Source organism: Salvia hispanica, chromosome 2 (genome assembly GCF_023119035.1).
Source record: "Salvia hispanica cultivar TCC Black 2014 chromosome 2, UniMelb_Shisp_WGS_1.0, whole genome shotgun sequence".
Lineage (NCBI taxonomy): Eukaryota > Viridiplantae > Streptophyta > Magnoliopsida > Lamiales > Lamiaceae > Salvia > Salvia hispanica.
In genome coordinates, this window is record NC_062966.1 from 30108992 (window position 1) to 30127253 (window position 18262).

Consider the following 18262-nt stretch of genomic DNA (forward strand, 5'->3'; position numbering starts at 1 on the left):
CGTTCTAGAAATCAAACATCTAATCTTTGCTAGTGGAGATTTGCATTGGAATGATATAGATGGAGCATTTTTGTATCATAAGAAAAGTTTTATCCAGACAATAAGTCAAGAGTTATTGTAATTACTCCGTCCGTCCCACTTTAGGAGTCCAAGTTTATCCTTTTTGGCTGTCTCACTTTAAAAGTCTCGGTTGGAATATTCTATAAATGGTATTAGACCCCACATTCCACTAACCTTTTTTCCACTCACATTTTATTATAAAACTAATATAAAAAAGTAGGACCCACATTCCACTATCTTTTTTCACCAACTTTTCTTTACATTTCTTAATACCCGTGTCGAACTCAATCGAGACTTCTAAAGTGGGAGTGTGGGACGGAGGGAATAAAATTGTTTATGTTTATAAATTTATTTTATTCTGTTGTGAGTGGATTTTAGGATTTATTTTAGGATTTGTTATAGATGATCCCTTCTGAAAACTAACACCCATCCACGAGTTCTATTTGATTAGCATGAATTTTAAAAAATAAAAAGTGGGTTGAATAAGTTGAATATGAGTTTCACTTATATATAATTTTGTACTCTTTCTCTTCCATATAAGAGCATGCACTCTTTCTTTTTTAGTCCATCTCACAAGAGTATGCACTTTTTAATTTTGTAAATTCTTTCCTCTCTAATGAAGTGAGACTTATTCTCCACTAACAATACTTTAACTACTTTTTATTTCTATATCTCTCTTATCTTATCAATTGTGTATTAAAACGCATGTCCAACCAAAATGAATACTCTTGTAAGATGGAGGGAGTAACAAAATGTGAGACTTACTTATCATCTTTATTAAAAGTGAAATAAGGACTCTTATTCAGGGTCGGAAAATAATGGCAAAATAGGATTGGATGGAGGTAGTAGTAAAAAAAATATGTTAGTTGATTCTATTAAAAATGACTGCAATGTTATATAGCAGATTTAAATCCTTGGACCAAATGTTCCACCCATTGAGCTGCCTACAAATCAGTATTGGGATTAGTCACCGGTCCACCAATAAACACCCTTGGTAATTAATAAAAAACGACTGCAATGAAATTTAAACTACACACAAAATGTAAAGTGTTGATATTTTTCAATCATAAGAAAGTACTAATACTTTTAAAGAATTATATTGTCAATAATCATTTTTTAGTAATATAGTATAAGGGTAGTGATAAAATGCAAACTCATTTTTTAGTACTCCACTATTGTACAAACTCCAAATTATGATCTGGACCGTTAAAAAATATCAACAGATGACAAAATAGTAGCAACTGAAATGTCAACATAATGTCAACACAATATCAACACAGCATCGACCGTTGACACTGTGTTGACATTTTCTGTTGCTACTATTTTGTCATCTGTTGACATTTTCTAATGGTCCAGATCATAGTTTGGAGTTTGTACAATATATAGAGTTTGGAGTTTACTATATCCCTATAATATACTCCATCATTATAGGTTGGTGTAATAAGGTCATCTCCAACCATTTAAGCCAAACTCAAACTCATTTTTGAGTATATGTCACATCAAAAAAATAGTTTTACTCCAACCATTTACACCATCTTTAAGTTTACACCATTTTTGAGTATTTCTTTAACAAAATTTTGGAGTAAACACCATATTTGGTGTTATTCCATTGAAAAATCCAAAAATGGGTTTGAGTTTGGTGTATGATTGGAGAAATTATTTACACCAAAAATGAGTTTTGGTGTACGGTTGGAAATGATCTAAGTAAAGTTCGTGTAAACCATTCTAAACACCATCATTATGAGTTTTTTGTGTTCTACTTATAGATGCACATGCATACATATATTTCGACTTTAAATAGATCGATTCTAATCAAATTTGTGTACTTTTAACTATGAGATCAACACTTTAATCTTATAAGCATGATTTATAATAGTACTACAATAGGTCGATTGAAGTCTATAACGACATGTGAGGGGGGACGGTAGGCTCCTACAGTCCTACTACTAGCTAACAGATTTTATTTATGTATGCTAATCAGATTATTAGATTATTAATTGAATAATCAAATATTTTGTTCAAATTATTATCAATAGTATATTAAATTATCAAATATTTTGTGCCGATCATTGTGGAGATACCTTCGTCACCATATACTGCTGCGAATGATTTAATCGGTTGTTCCCCTATTCTGGTGGAATTTTATATTAAAATAAAACTTCAAAATGGACGAAAAATCTCAAACAAATGTTTATTTGGGTTATATTCTACTGCATTACTTACTGTATTTTATAAAATTCTTGACTGACTTAGAGTTTTGTGATTCTTGAATGACGAGTCTCTCTCCATTGGCCCTCATTCAAGTAGGTCCCTATTTCTAGTTATTATTATTTGAAAAGTTTTTATATGAGAACATTATGACAAGAACACAGTGCAAATAATATAAAAATAAAATTAAACCAATTACCATCTTGATGTGCTTTTATAAGCAAAACCAATTAGTACCATTCATCTTGGCAAATGATTTAGACATTATTTTAGTATGGGGAAATTGATTATTGAAATACAAGTGTCACAGAGGAGTAATAAAATTGAAAGTTAGGATCACACCATAGATCTGATTATAAATAATATATATTCCACTTTTCTTATGCTGCACTGAATTTATAATCTGAAGATCGGAAAATTATTATTCAAGGCCATATAAAATTATCAAATCACAATTTATAGTATTTTATTATCAAATCACAATGTCAAAATCTTCCCTTTCACAAAGTAGAAAAAAGGAACATTGTTTGGAGTTCGAATTTTTCCGTGTTTCTTTGATCGTTGAATTCTGCGTATGGGGAAAAGAAAAAGGAATTTCCTTTAGCGATTAGTAGTACAAATTAAATATATTCCTGCGCTGTAAAAAATTATAATTTTTACTTATTTTCTGTAGAAATTGGAGTGCTTTGCCATGGTGAGTGTGTATAAAAACAAGGAGTTGATACCCATCTTCTATTCTTCCACCTCATTCAGTTTCTTCCTTCTCTGACACCCATCTTTTTCTCTGTGAGTTTCTCTCTCTCTCTCGTTGTATTTATTTGTTTTTGTTGTTAAACACTGTATGTGACTTGGGCATCTTTTATGAAATTTCAAGAATGAATTTTTAGTGTTTTGCTACTGTGGGCTTTTACAATTTGAGCTTTTTTCATGCAATAATGAGCGAATACTGTAGTTTCTTGATGTGGGATTTGACTACAAATGTGTTACTTTGATGTGCATGTGTTGATTCACGAAATTGGGCTCTTGATCTCTTTCCTTCTGATCGGCCGATCTTCACGATGGCGTTGATTTTTTTTTAGTTTTTATGTAAATTGCAGTTTTTCCTTTTATAGGTTCTTCAAATACATGCAGTATAGTAGATTTAGCCCTTCAAATGCTGCACCATATTAATTTCTGTGCAATTGCTTTCTTGGCTATCGAAATTTGAATCTCAATTGCAATTTGTGTGTGTGTGTGATCACAATGTGAATTGTGAATATTTGTTAATGTAAGATGAGGGCTCTTAACTGAATTTTGGTTTACATCTTAGTTCTAAAATGAGTTGTTGTGATCAATTCAGATTGTGAAAAACATATTTTTTGTAAAAATGCTGCTCTGTCTCTGGCCTCAAACACACCCTTTTTCTCCATTATCAATTCCATATCTCAAGTGATTTCTTGTTATGATTCTTGCGAGAAGAATGGCTCTTTCCGGGTACAAGAAGGATGGAAGAGAGCTGAGAATCTTCGAAAATGTGGATGAACTGAGCTGCAATTTTGCAGAGTATATAGCAGAACTATCAGAGGTTTCGATAAAGGAGAGAGGCGTTTTTGCCATTGCTTTATCCGGTGGCTCACTTGTTAAGTTGATGGGGTACGTAAGTGTGTATATATGTACTGTTCTGTTCCTAACCCTTTGTGGTGTAAATCTAACATTTTATCATCATGGTGTGAGTAGAAAGCTGTGTGAGGCACCTTACAATAAGACGGTTGATTGGGCCAAGTGGTATATATTTTGGGTAGACGAGCGTGTGGTTGCCAAAAGCCATGCTGATAGTAATTACAAGCTTGTCAAGGATGGGTTTTTGTCCAAGGTAGATTCTCCACTTCTTTATATCTATTGATTGTTCAATGATCTTCAACTGTTTTTCTCTTTACATGAATCCGTCCATATTAAGCCAGTATGTTCATGGAAAACTTTCCTGTTATGGAGATTATTTACCTATATATATAAAGGAGGGCCTTCACAGTTTTGTTCCAAATCCCTGTTATTGAGATTTCTTAGGAACATAGCTGTATGAGTGTTGATGTACACTGATTATCATCTCTCTCCAGAATCTTGATCCTCTGTTCAGTATGGTAGTTTTCTACTGCAAAATTAAGTTATTAAAGTTGTGTGAACTTAGTGGGAATGCCATTCCTTGGATATGGTGTGTCTGCACTGGACAAGTGAGATCCTTGTTGTACCCACTTTGGAAACAACATACTACTAGTAATATCGAGCTTAAGTATCTAAGTAGCTTTCTACTACATTTGAACCAATCTAGCAGCTGATTCAGGCCATCGGAAGAATCCCCCCTTGGTGTTATGTACTCAACTGTAACATTTGTGAGAAATTCTCATTAAATTAGGGTTCTGTGCTCTTGTACTCCATGATAGACAGCAAAATGATAGGTTTTTCACCTGGTGGCACAAAAACGTTGATAGTGTTATAGGAAACTGACGAGTTTAAGATCCACTCTCTCTTATTTGGTTTCTCATTTAGTTAGGAATAGGGTGTTTTGGGATTCCCTAGAGCTATTTTAGTGCCCCTTAATCTCGAGCAAGTAAAAAAGGATGAAACTTAACATTTGCTAACGGTGATGCAAGTGATCAACCGAGGAGGTCAACCAGATGTTCTGTACTAGGTTCTTGAATCATTTTAAGTTTGTTTGGTGTGGCTTTTGAAATATGGCTAATTTGATAGCAAGGCCGTGTTTACTCTGCCACTATCTCCTTCATTAATGCCTACCGAGGTTTCCCTAGGATCCCGAATCTTTATTTTTCATTCAGTTTGTGAACGTAAGGGAGAAACGGGACAATAGGTCAAGCATCCACGGTTCAGAATAACCAGCACAGAACTAAGATCAGCTGACTGCTTTCAATATATTTCATATGAGACTACATCTTATACATATGCTTCCATCATCCAATGTTTCAGCTTCTGCAATATTAGTGTTAAGTTTGTAGTTCCTTGGTTTTGAGAAGCATCACTTTTTAGTAGGACTCGATTCGAGTTTCTATCCTTTCACATTATAAAAAGCTGAAAATTTATGAAAATAAGACAGAGTAGTTGTAGAGTTGCTTCACAATGATGCGTTTTGTTTCATTTTCAGGTGCCTATCGTTCATGGCCACGTGCACTCGATTAACGACTCCGTCACCGCAGAACAAGCCGCAGAGGACTACGAGTTTGTCATCCGGCAGCTCGTCAAGACCCGTGTGATCAGTGTATCTGAGATCAACGACTGTCCGAAGTTCGACCTCATCCTCCTTGGGATGGGGCCAGACGGGCACGTCGCGTCCCTATTCCCCAACCACCCGGCATTCAACGAGAAGGAGCAATGGGTGACGTTCATCACCGACTCTCCCAAGGCCCCGCCCGAGAGGATCACTTTCACACTACCCGTCATAAACTCGGCGGCCAATGTCGCTGTGGTCGCAACCGGCGCTAGCAAGGCAGAGGCGGCGCACGTGGCGATCGACGGGGCCGGGGCTGACTACCAGGTGCTGCCGGCGATGATGGTCCGGCCGATCAACGGGGAGCTGGTGTGGTTTCTGGATATAGCAGCTGCTTCAAAAATTGAAGGTGCAAACTTTTCTGAGTAGGTAATTTGAGGAAAGCATTGCTTTTGTATGTAGTGTATGAAATTTGTAAACTTTGTTGTATTACATTCTGATTAGGATGCTGTCTGTCAATCTCTCTTTTCAAAAGAATTAAAGGGGAAAAAAGGTCAGTTTAGGCTTTCTTCTTAACTTGCTTTTATGTGCTTATTACCTCCTACAAATATTTGATGCATTTTAGCCTTACTTTAGGATTCCGTAGAAGCTTTTATGATGAAAATAAATTGTCTCTGTTATACCTAATCCAAAAACTTTATCCACGAGAGCATTAGTATAAAATAGAAATGTAAAATGTAAAATGAATGAGTAATTAAATTTTAAAGTTAAGGACATTGAAAAATCTTAAATGGTTTATAAAAATATCTTCATTTTTTGCGCTTCATGTAGATAAGAGTCTTGTCAATATTATTTTCGGTTTTATTTTACTATTTATCCACCCTAACCACGTATTACGATTTTTTTCAAAACAAATGCAGAAAATGAAGTGACTTAACTTTTATTGGGAGAGAGAGTAATTACGGTTTTTTCTTCATGATTGTATTTTTTTTCTTTCAAAAGTATACTATGTTTATGGAAAATGCGAAATATTCTCCTCACTCCAAAAAAAATTCAAATGTTACTCCCAAACATGGTGAGAAGAAATAAAGGTTTAAAATAAAGTGAGAAGAAATAAAAATTAAGTTTAACATGGAAAGAAAATAAATTACGTTATTGAGTAGCATGATATAGAACCATAAGCCGCCACCTTCATGTGTATCAATACTGATTTTTGATTCAACAATTCAGCTTGTGAAGCACTTCTTTCCAAAATCAGGTGAAATTTTCTCACACTCTTTTTTGCAGATTCATGTTCTGGTTCGCATTTCACTTGTTAATTGGGACCAGATTTAGGCCACTTTGATTTCTTAATCTCTTTTGTAATTGCTCTTGGACGTTGTACTTGTGAATTCATGGCTTTCCGATTTGAACTTACACTGATTTAGTTAGGGTTTACTGTTTCGATTGATCACATTATGAGCATATGAGGTTGTTCTTCATTTCCTGTTAGCTTTTGTGTGATCATGTGATAGTGTGCAGCTACATAAGGTTGAAACATTTGATTTTCAACTTCTATGCCTTTTGTATCAGAGATGGGAATTTTAATTAATTTTCTGCAAAGTTATGTTTCTGATGCATCAATTTTTTCCTAAATTCTCGCAGATAGAGTTGGTTTTGGCATAGGATAAGTAAGGATTTTGTATATACTGAACTTGTGTGCTTAATAAGAAGATGATACGCAACAAAATTGAGAGTTTAAGCGCGATTGTACCTTTACTAAAGCTACTCTGCCTTGCACTAATCGGGCTAATTCTTGGGCACCGGAAAACCCAAATCCTCCCCAAAGCTACATTCAAGCTACTGAGCAAGCTCGTGTTCGCTCTTTTCCTGCCCTTCTCACTTTCATCAATTTAGGGGAATCCATCACGGTCGAGAGTGTTAGGCAATGGTGGTTCATTCCTGTCAATGTGTTAGTCAGTACTGCAGCAGGTTTGGTACTAGGCGTGTTAGTAGTCCTCATATGTCGTCCCCCTCCTCAGTATTCTCGTTTCACAATCATCACGACGGCCTTTGGGAATACTGGAAATCTGCCTCTTGCTATAGTTGGTTCTGTTTGTCATGATGAGGATAATATGTTTGGACCCGACTGTAAGAAAAAGGGGGTGGCGTATGTCTCCTTCGCCCAGTGTGTTTCCGTCATTCTTGTTAACACCCTTGTGTATCACATGATGGAGCCTCCGTTGGAGCAGTTTGAGACAGTCGAATGGGGTGAGAAAGAGGAGCAGCAGAAGTCGGTTGAGATGAGTGGATACCTAGTCGAATGGCCCGGTATTGATGATGATGGTGATGGCAATGAGAGCAGACAGGAAGCCGTTGGATGTTTTGCAGCGAGGAAGATGAGGATCGTTGCTGAGCAAACTCCTATGCGGCATATACTTCAGCCACCAACAGTAGCTTCTCTGTTAGCTATCATAGTTGGCATGATCCCCCAAATGAAATCCCTCATCTTTGGATACGACGCTCCACTTTCTGTGATCTCCGACAGCTTGGAGATCCTGGCCAGAGCCATGGTCCCATCCGTCATGCTCATCCTCGGAGGGATGCTGGCCGAGGGGCCAGATGATTCCAAACTTGGTAGGCGCACGACTATTGGCATCATTTTAGCAAGATTGGTGGTTCTTCCACTTGTAGGGATCGGAATAGTGATGGCTTCAGACAAGCTGCATTTTCTTGTCGAAGGCGACCGGATGTACAAGTTCATGCTCCTGCTGCAGTACACAACGCCAAGCGCGATTTTGTTGGGAGCTATTGCCAGCTTGAGGGGTTATGCTGTGAAGGAATCATCAGCTCTTATTTTCTGCCGATCATTTGTTGGCTGTGTTTTCCCTCTCATTGTATGTGGTTGTGTACTATAATGTAGTTTTATAGTTACACTACTTTTTATGTGAAACATTGTTTAATGAGCATGATTTTGCTGCTAATGCAGGACTTTTCTAGAGTTTTTCCTGTTGGTTTGATTAGGTTTATAAATCTAAGCAGTGCTAATTTCTGGCCTCACTCGTACTTGTGTTAATTTTTACGCTGAAACCTCCATCAAGAATTCTTGCTGCATCTGCCGCATATCATTTACTATAAATTTGGACGATTGAGATGGATTATCTAAATCACAGATAAAATGGAAAGCAATTTAATATAGAACCAACAATTGTTGTAATGTAATGGAATCATAGAATATTTTTTTAAAATTCTCGTAGTAACAAATGGGGGTACCTCACACCAAATTCGTAATATTTTTCCAAATGATGTGATCCACTAACTTTTTTTTTTAATTCGTAATGATACTTTGAAATATTCGTAATACTACTTCGACATACTAAGTACAGTATGTTTTATAAACTCAAAGGTAATACCGGCACAATGAGATATGGAAGAATATATTGTGTTTACATTCATATATTCCATGGACCTAAAAATATGTTTAGAAATGGATTTAATTAAAAAAAAAAACTTAGTACTATGTTTTAGTCAGATTGGAATATGCCCCCACTTCATCATTGTTTGCCCCACTCCAATATGTAATAAAATAAATTAATTAAAATAAAAAATTAATATATAAAGCCAATGAATATGAATTTGGTTCCTTTCACATAAATGGACCTATCATAAAAGTTAGATTTATTAATTAATTATCAGCATGCGTATCTTGTAATCTGCACCACCTATGCATCTATTGAGCGTGTAATTTGTGGTATCATACCATTTGATGATTTGATCTTTTGGAGATAAAAAATTTAATCTTCTTCCCAAAGTACCACAAATTCCGGTATATATTGTTTCTTAAAAGTATTCAAAACTCAAAAGCATGATTCTTGCTTTTTAACGAGTCCCTTTCTGATTATGTTAATACAAAGACAATTCTTGAGGATACGAACCATTGAAAAATTCATAAGTTTGTCAGGTTTAGAATTTGTGTACTCCTGTATTTATTTTTCTTATAACAAAAACTCTATCCAAGTCATCTTAATTAGGAATCCTCAATTTTAATAACACTATAAATTACTATATTCAAAATTTTGAATGGGTTAATATTTACGAGTTTAAATTTATTTAATTTTTTTTTATCTCACCCACTCTTAAAAATACCACATCATCTCTCAACGGTCGGCATGGACGTCTGCAATGCGGTCTGTGTCAGGTGTCAGACCGCTCCGAGGCTACTCTCACTCCTCTAGAGCTCCTACACCCTGCCCAGGGTTGAACCCCTTGCTAAGGACGACTCCCCTTCGAGCAGTACAACACCCCCAAAAATTTTGTTTAACATTTGCTCTCAAAATGATATTTATCTCTATCTTTAATAAAAAAATCATCCGCTGAAATAAATTATCCAATTTGAAAACTCATTTGATATCAAAGACTCTCCCATCCCTCTTGAGCTCCCGCACCCGGCTGGAGCTGAACCCCCTTCACTTGCAACGTAAAGGCTACGAACGACTTCATACGAGCAGTATGATACACCCAAAAACTCAATTTTGCGTTTACTCTCGAAATAAAATTTATCATCAACTTTAATTATCAAATTATCCAATTTTAAAACTCTTGGTCTTGGATATCAAAAAAAGTCTCGATCAAACACCTTCCCAACACTCAAACTAAAAGACTCTTGCACTTGTAAAACTAATACAGTACGTTATTTACCCCAGAATATATGCTGCAGTATCCCACACTCTCATCTAATTAACTAATTTGTGGATTTCTTTCCAATATTTGACCTCAAAACAGCATCCCAAAATAAAAGCACTTCCTAAAATAAAAATTATTTAATAATTCAAAATTGTTACTAGTCCCCCCGTAAAATCGCTAGTTTTCTCAATCTCCTCCATCAAAACATTTCTTATAAATACCCATAAACCCTAATTCACTATCCCTCACATCAATCATCAATCCCTCTCTCTCGTTTCCCACCACAAAATCCAAAACCTTCTGCAACTCGCCCCATTATTTAGAAAAACCCCTCAATAAATCTTTATCATCGAACAAATCGTTGCAGCCATCCAATTCCTTATCCTAACCCTATCACCAATTCTGCGAAAGAATTTTGGAATTATTCCATCCCACCATTATGTTTTCCCATTTCTGAATGTTCAACAATAAATACCAACAGCCATGGCAGCAGCCTACCCCCATTTCCAATTATCTGAAACCCTAACCACGCCCGCGCCGCCGCCACCACCAATGGTGACACCCGCCGCCTCGCTGCCGCCCCTCACGCAGGACGAATTGAAGAAAATCGCCGCCTACAAAGCCGTCGAGCACGTGCAATCCGGCATGGTCATCGGCCTCGGCACAGGCTCCACGGCGAAGCACGCCGTCGACCGCATCGCCGAGCTCATGAAGCAGGGGAAGCTGGTCGACATCGTCGGAATCGCCACCTCCACCAAGACCTTCGAGCAGGCGACGTCGCTCGGCATCCCGCTCTCGGATCTCGACACGCATCCGGTCGTCGATCTGTCGATCGACGGCGCCGACGAGGTCGATCCGGATTTGAACCTCGTCAAAGGCAGGGGAGGATCGTTGCTGAGGGAGAAAATGGTGGAATCCGCGAGTAAGAAATTCATTGTGATCGTCGACGAATCGAAATTGGTGAGCCACATCGGCGGCAGCGGATTGGCGATGCCGGTGGAGGTGATACCGTTCTGCTGGAGCCACTCGCTGGTTCGGCTGAAGGCGCTGTTCGCCGGCGCCGGCTGCGTGGCGAAGCTGAGGACGGAGGGCGGCGGGGAGGCGTACGTTAGCGACAACGGGAATTATATAATCGATCTGTATTTTGAGAGGGAGATTGGGGATTTGAATGAGGCGAGCGATAGGATATTGAGGCTGCCGGGAATTGTGGAGCACGGGATGTTTATCGGGCTGGCGAGCTCGGTGATAGTCGCCGGCGTTAATGGCGTGACGGTGAAGACGAAGAAGAAGGGTGGCGAATTAGGGATCGATTCTTTTAGCTACAGTGATTTGAGGAACGGTTTTTAGGGATTCTTAAATCTTGATATTTTATGAATGAACGGATAAATTAACGAGTTTTTCTCTTTTTCATAGCTCGATGCAATTTGTTTGTTTTTGTTTAGTATTATTCGATGCCGATAATTTGCAGCAGTTGATAATTATTTTTCTTTGAAGGGATAATGATAATTATGTTTCTATAGGGAGTATTACTATTTTTGTTCGGCCCACTTTGTCAATTAGTTGGGCCGAAAAATTCATGGCCCAATCCTAGCTGGACTGTTTAGCGCTTCACAATTATAACTTTTAGCAATTATTGTAGGAGTATAAATTTTTTACTAAAGTCGTCAACCACTTTTTTAGGATTTACCGAAAGTCGCCAACTACTTTCTATACATTTCAAACTGAATCTCATCGTAGGATGGATTACATAACTTGGCTTAGGACAAGTTACCATGTGCAAGAAAGTAGGAATCTGACTGTCGACAGATTTACAAATTAAGATTTGTTTTTTTTTTTTTTCTATATTCCAATTTTCAGTATTCTGTACAAATGCTTCTTCCAGAGGTGTATCAAAATCCCACCTCAAATATAGCCTTTTGCTTTTCTTTTCTTGATAAATTTACATTTTAAGTTATAAAACATGAAATGTGCCGGAGCAAATTCCACCTCAGCAGGCGGTTGGCACTTCCATGGCTAGTTTATTGGCAAATTGAGCCCTTCAACTGACTGCATTCAAATCTGGCTGATTCAGAGGCAACGGGCTCGATTCTACGTCGGGTGCAGGCGCCACCTGCTGCTGTCGACGACGTATGATGGAGGTAACTGCTTTAAGTATGATGTAGATTGGAAGAATAATCCCAGCAACTCGCAGCAATAACAGCTGTTTCATAGGTTGAAAATATGAGAAAATATTCTTTCAATTTCTGATTCTGATTCTCATGTGTTACAACTTACCATGATCACTGGGAGAGGATAATTCCCTGCTCGACTCATGACTATTGGAAGAGTATGCCGCATAATCAGTAGTACCATAAACTGCACAAAATCGAACAAAGAAGATAAATACAAGACCACGCTAGTAGATTTTGTTTTCCGATTTCTCAACTTTTGCTTAATTGTTTGGGGAGAGAGAGGGAGAGAGAGTTACTATTATGGCTACTGTGCGGCAGCAGACTATGCTTCGCGATGTGGAAGCAGCGTACTCGTCGTATTCAGGGTCAAGGAAGCTATGATCAGCAGCGACCATTGCAATAATGCGCGGATTGTTCAAATCTGTTCTGGCAATTTGCCAATTCCCTCTGATAAAGCACGTATCTATATTAGCGGAAAGAAACTATACTAGATCATTATACGCTAATGCACATAGAAGTTTGAGAGGTACCTCAAGTTCATAGGAAGTCCACCAAAACGGAAAATTGGGGGCGGTGCAGTGTATCCTGGCTTGAATTGCTGCAACACGAATTCAAATGCACAAGTCGGTAAACAGGGTACACATATCACGAGTATAAACAGAAAAACGAAATCAACAAGAACGAGAAAATATAAACTCACCTGATGGCATATCTCACACATGGTGTCACCCTTCTCGTTGCACCACTTTTGTACACATCTACGATGAGCATACTGAAAAAAGGCGAATTGAGAATACACGTTGTAGTCATAACCAGCATTCAAAATGCAAAATAGTATCTATAACAGAGTGGCAAGTGACTTTTCTTGTCGAAATGCAAGACAAAACAAGATTCAAGTGAGCCTTCAATTCCTTTATGCATAGCCAGTTTCGATGAAACTTTATATTCTCTAAGCTAAAGACATGGAAAGTGTGCTTGAATGAATGTCTCAATTTTGAACGGGATCGAAAGAAACTACTACACATCTATTTGGACTCATCAGCTTTATCAAAGGTTAAGGCCTAGTGAAACCAATGAAAAAAACTCATCTTGGATGACAAGCATGAAACATGATCAAGAATTCTCAAACATTCAAATTAATAAATAATCTGATCAATAAGTAAAATGAATATGAATTAGAAATATAGTGACTAAAATGACAAATTTCAGAATAAATAAACATCCAAATTCTTGATGATCAGCAACTAACCTTCAAGCTTCCAGAGCAAGAGCAAGGAGCCTCCATGCTCGAATCAAAACCTTCATCCTGGCATATCCTGCACTCGACCACCTTTCTCGGAGACAAGCTAGCCTCAGAATCTTTCTGGTACGAATAGTCAATTGCTTCTTCATCAACAGTGATGGGAACTGCATGCTTCAATCCACTCTCGATCGCAGCCTCCAGAGTCGACTCAGTAAGCAAACGATCAACCAGCAACACGAAGTGATCCCCCATTTTTCTGTCAATACAAAGGGGCTTTTCGCACAACAAGCTCTCACCTATAACAACACAATAGCTTCAACATTACCAAAGTAGTTCCCACATACAACACCTACTACACAACTAAATTTTGGCTCATAGGGCTAATAGGTTGAATTCAAATTGTGATGCTAGTCAACCAAAATTTAAGTGTATATTTAAGTATAGTTGAATAACACAATAATATCTTCAATAAAACTGCCAAACTCTTTGAATATAATGTCAAGACGTGGAAAGCCAATTGCCAATGTTGGCAACGAAACGAAATAGGCTTGACAAGAAAAACATGTTCTACAAATTATTTAATCTTATTTCTTTTTAAAAACAGTCTCTTTCTTTTCCTCAAGAGGAAAAAGAGAAAGGAACCCTTTGAACCAAATTCTTCAAAGAACACCAAAAATAACAAAAACCCAATTCACCACAACACCAAAACAAACAATTCCAAGATTCACAAATTCAAGCAAACGGAAACGTATTCAACAAAGCCCCAATACAGAATTGGCATACGCATATAACAAGTGATGTTTATCTTTCTTACAAAACACAAACACCCCAAAAATTGTGAGAATTTCAGAAAACATGCTACAAAATAGAAAAAAGAGAAACATCACACATTCGGCAAATTGAGCGATACCCAGAAGATAAAAAAGTGATCTTTGGAAGAATTCGGAGGGTAATTGGAATAAAAGTGAAGGGACTTTAAGAGAATATACATTGAAAAGAAATAGAGACTTACAAGAAGGGTATCGGATAATCTGAAAGCTAAGAAATCTCTCCTTTTCTAGCTAAAGCAACAGATTGAGTGTTCAATGTAATTCAAAATTTTCTTGTTCAAATACAAATACTACTAACAAATTGTTGTTTGCAATCATGCTCCTGAACATATATATACACACGCGCACGCGAATAAAGAGAGAGCTTTTTTTATGTTCAGAAAATGGGAAAAAACAATTGGGAAAATGAAAATCAGTCCGAGAATAGAATAGTGTCAACGAGCCTTTCAAGCATGTCCCTACCATTAATAATTACTGTACTAGCGACGTTTGTAAGAATGAATATAGAATCAAATCTTATTTTACTAAATATATAATGGAGTTCTTTTTTTTTTTTTTTTTATCAATTTAATGGAGTTTTCAGAAATGTATATTTACCTGGAAATACTTTTGACATTTTTTAGTTCTCTCAATTTTCTAATTTCCTCTACAACTAACTTTTTCTAAGTTGAAGTTAATGTATTTGTTGGAAGTGGTCACATAGCTAATAAATTACAGTTTGAGCCAAATTCAAATCTTGTGAGAAGATTCACGTTATTGTATCTAATCCCTCTATGCCCACAAATCATATTATGCTAAAATAAATCAGAATAATGTCAGAATTAATAGTCTATTTAAAAGACAAAAATGATAAAAAAAAATATCACAGTGCATAATATCTCATAAAATATGTCCTTCATTTAAAATGTAGTACTATTAAACATAGATAGGCTAATACAATTCATAAAAGAGTTGTTTATCCACAAAATAGATGAACTAATAATAAAGTTTAGAAGAGAACTAAAATTAGAGCAATTCACAAAACAGCTACAGTCTGTATTTCACAAAAGAAATGTGTACAACTGAAAAAAGAGTTGGCATCAACCTGATTCAAAAGAATGTAAATTGTTTATGATTGACAAAAGATAAAATGATAGTTATAGTATTTTTTAAGAATACAAGCGTCATTTTATTATTGATATATTGTACTGTTATATTTCACCTCGTGGATCATTAATATGATACTATGTGTAATAACTAATCCATGTTAGGTTTATTTTAATCAAAAATATTTGTGGGATTAAAAAAAATTCACCAAGTTCATACATTTAGAAATTAAACAAAGTTCAGTAAAAATGAAAATATCAAAAGTTGGTATATTTATAAATTGTCATAACACAGTTTTACCATGTATATAGGCTATTATATTTTATATGCATTCTGCATCAACTTTAATTTAATTAATTGGAATTATTGGGTGAAGTATACATTAAAAAAACCCATAATTCATATATGTAAATTTTAGAAAAAAACTTTAAAACAAACAAAAAAAATGATGCAAGCTCAAAAATATACATTTTGTAGTGAATTAATTTACTTTTTGGTGGAGATTCTAACGGCGGCAGTGGAACAATTGCCCACTTGCCGTTATGTTAAAAGATTTGAACTTAGTTAATTACGAAGCGAAGTTAATATAACGTCTTCAGATGCTTAATTAAATTTCAGCGTCGAAAGATCTCTATCAGTTTAATTAATAAAGTGAAATAAGTTCTAACTTAATATATTTTCTTGAGGGGAGTGTTAATCATTATTTAATGATATTGATTAGGAGGTTACTATAATAATTGAACTGATTTCTAGAACTTAATTTTATTGATTAGTACGTACTGCAATCCGTTTTTTATTTAATTTCTATGCATTTTTTTGGACAGTACAGTTATCTCATGATTCTCATTATCTACTTTTCTAGTGGCCAATTGGTGGTTTACTTAGCAATTAATTTCATCTTTAATTAAAGTCGACGATTCATTCTCTGATAAATAATTTGTTTTATTAGGATAAACTATAGCTTCTGATGCTCATTTCCTGAAAAAAATAAATCAACCGTCGTCTTAGGAAAAAATAGAATGTAATGTATAAAGGAGCCACGTCAATTTTATATAAACAAGCAAGATGACTAACCTTTTCTTTACTTGGTTATGATTTACATAATCTATATCTTCAAGGAATGATTTAGTTGTACTGTACATAACGTATGTTGCAGCAAAACGTTACGCTTTAAATTGAATTTCTATAGTTAATAATTAAAATATCTTATCATATCAAATAGTACATAAATACAAAAAGGTGTAATATATTGTTCATACGCTAATATGTGTTGTATTATTTTCACGAATTTCCCTTCTCAAAATACATTGAATTATTCTATTCAATGTTGAATCATGGACACATGGACGGATGGACCCTTAATACTACATAATTGTTTGTAGACATTTGGACAAAATATAACATTATCCAGCTAGAATTTAAAAGGTACTATATATTGTGTCCGGCACTATAAACGATAATATAAAATTAATGACAAAACAAAATCATAATTCTACGCAATCTATCACTCCATGATTAATTTGTTGCATAATACATGCTTCCCAACACTAGTAATTAGTAAATATACATCACAAAAAAAAAAAAGCGTGAGACGTGCATTAGTACAACATTTTGTCAGCAAATATTCATATTAAAAAATTTAATTATGTATTTAGTAAAATTTGTAATTTTGTAGTACTCCGTAGATAGTTAACTAGTTAGAACAAGAGCGCTATCAATCAAGCAATTTGACTTACAAATACTTCTTCGAAATTGATAAACACTTCAAATTTTAATCTTAATTGTGTTTTACTTGTATACTACTACTTATTATTTTTCCATGAATATCAAAACAACACAGTCTTATTAATTGTTATCATCATCATAGACTCTAAATATATATTTACACACTCCTTAAACGAATCTTTAGACAAACATCTATTTGAACATCTACGATCTAACGAACAACTAACTCAAGAATTCACACTCAAACTATGATTATATTTGATCCAAAAAGCTATCAAAAATTACAAAGCAAATGTCTATTTGTATGCATAAAAGGAAATCATATCTCAACCTCGAAACAAAGAAAATAAACATAAGTCTCTTAAGATGTCGTTCGGTTGTTAGCTAGATACAATATGGAACAAGTAAAGATAAATTATGTCAAAAAAAAAAATTGTTTGGTTGAAATGATAGTTTGTATACATAAAAACACATACTAATTTACTCAAATGCCTTAATAATTGCTTCAAAACATTAATTGAAGAGCTTGAATTCTTGTGAAAAAGTAAGGGTAAAATTTTACTTAGTACAAGAAATGAATTTGAAGCTGAGATTAATTTTGTTGGAGGAATTGCCATGATTTCTTGTCTTATAATGAGATTATATTGTGGATTCAATTTCATGAATGGAACATGAAATATATTTATAATTTCTTGCTCATAAAATTTACTATTGAGATTGGGGTGTTCAAGAAAGTTCTAAAAATCGTATTGAGAAGTAATTAAGTCACATTTTAGTGGGTCACGAGTTGAATTGGTTGAATTGAAAGATTTGATCTTTTCAAAATCCTAATTAGTAATTACATACGCGTCTATCTCTCGGTCTACAAATGTTGAAGAGATTATTTCAAATCCATTTCCTATATTTCCGTCCAAATTCGGCCACAAAGCATTGACTGATTAAATAAAATTTAAAGACGATGACGATGGCGATTCATTTAAATTAAACTAAACTAAACGTGTTCAAGTTGATTTGGTTGGCGCATTTGGGACAGTTATCATCGATAAATTTAGAAATTGAAATTTGATCCATCGCTCTCAAA

At 35.4% G+C, this 18262-nt stretch overlaps 3 protein-coding genes and 1 pseudogene across 4 annotated transcripts; 3 read left to right on the forward strand and 1 right to left on the reverse strand.

Annotated features, from left to right (window-relative positions):
• Positions 1-2755: 2755 nt before the first annotated feature.
• Positions 2756-6040, forward strand: LOC125208408 (probable 6-phosphogluconolactonase 2). Its single transcript, XM_048108015.1, has 4 exons — positions 2756-3054; positions 3727-3900; positions 3985-4120; positions 5402-6040. Exons 2-4 carry the CDS (start codon positions 3728-3730, stop codon positions 5891-5893), a joined length of 801 nt encoding a protein of 266 aa, XP_047963972.1. The 5' UTR covers positions 2756-3054; position 3727; the 3' UTR covers positions 5894-6040.
• On the forward strand, positions 5930-8444 carry LOC125206771 (annotated as a pseudogene).
• Positions 8445-10364: 1920 nt separating this feature from the next.
• Positions 10365-11536, forward strand: LOC125205964 (probable ribose-5-phosphate isomerase 2). Its single transcript, XM_048105199.1, has one exon. The coding sequence runs from the start codon at positions 10610-10612 to the stop codon at positions 11471-11473; it is 864 nt and encodes a 287-aa protein (XP_047961156.1). The 5' UTR covers positions 10365-10609; the 3' UTR covers positions 11474-11536.
• Positions 10763-14759, reverse strand: LOC125205965. Of its 2 annotated transcripts, none has more exons than XM_048105200.1 (7): positions 14553-14759; positions 13547-13836; positions 12998-13069; positions 12828-12895; positions 12594-12744; positions 12401-12481; positions 10763-12326 (listed from the first exon to the last, which is right to left on the reverse strand). In XM_048105200.1, the coding sequence occupies exons 2-7, from the start codon at positions 13790-13792 to the stop codon at positions 12165-12167; spliced, it is 780 nt and encodes a 259-aa protein (XP_047961157.1). In that variant the 5' UTR covers positions 13793-13836; positions 14553-14759; the 3' UTR covers positions 10763-12164. The 2 variants fall into 2 exon arrangements, with proteins under 2 accessions (XP_047961157.1, XP_047961158.1); XM_048105201.1 differs by lacking the exon at positions 14553-14759 and adding an exon at positions 14430-14466.
• Between the last annotated feature and the right edge of the window lie 3503 nt (positions 14760-18262).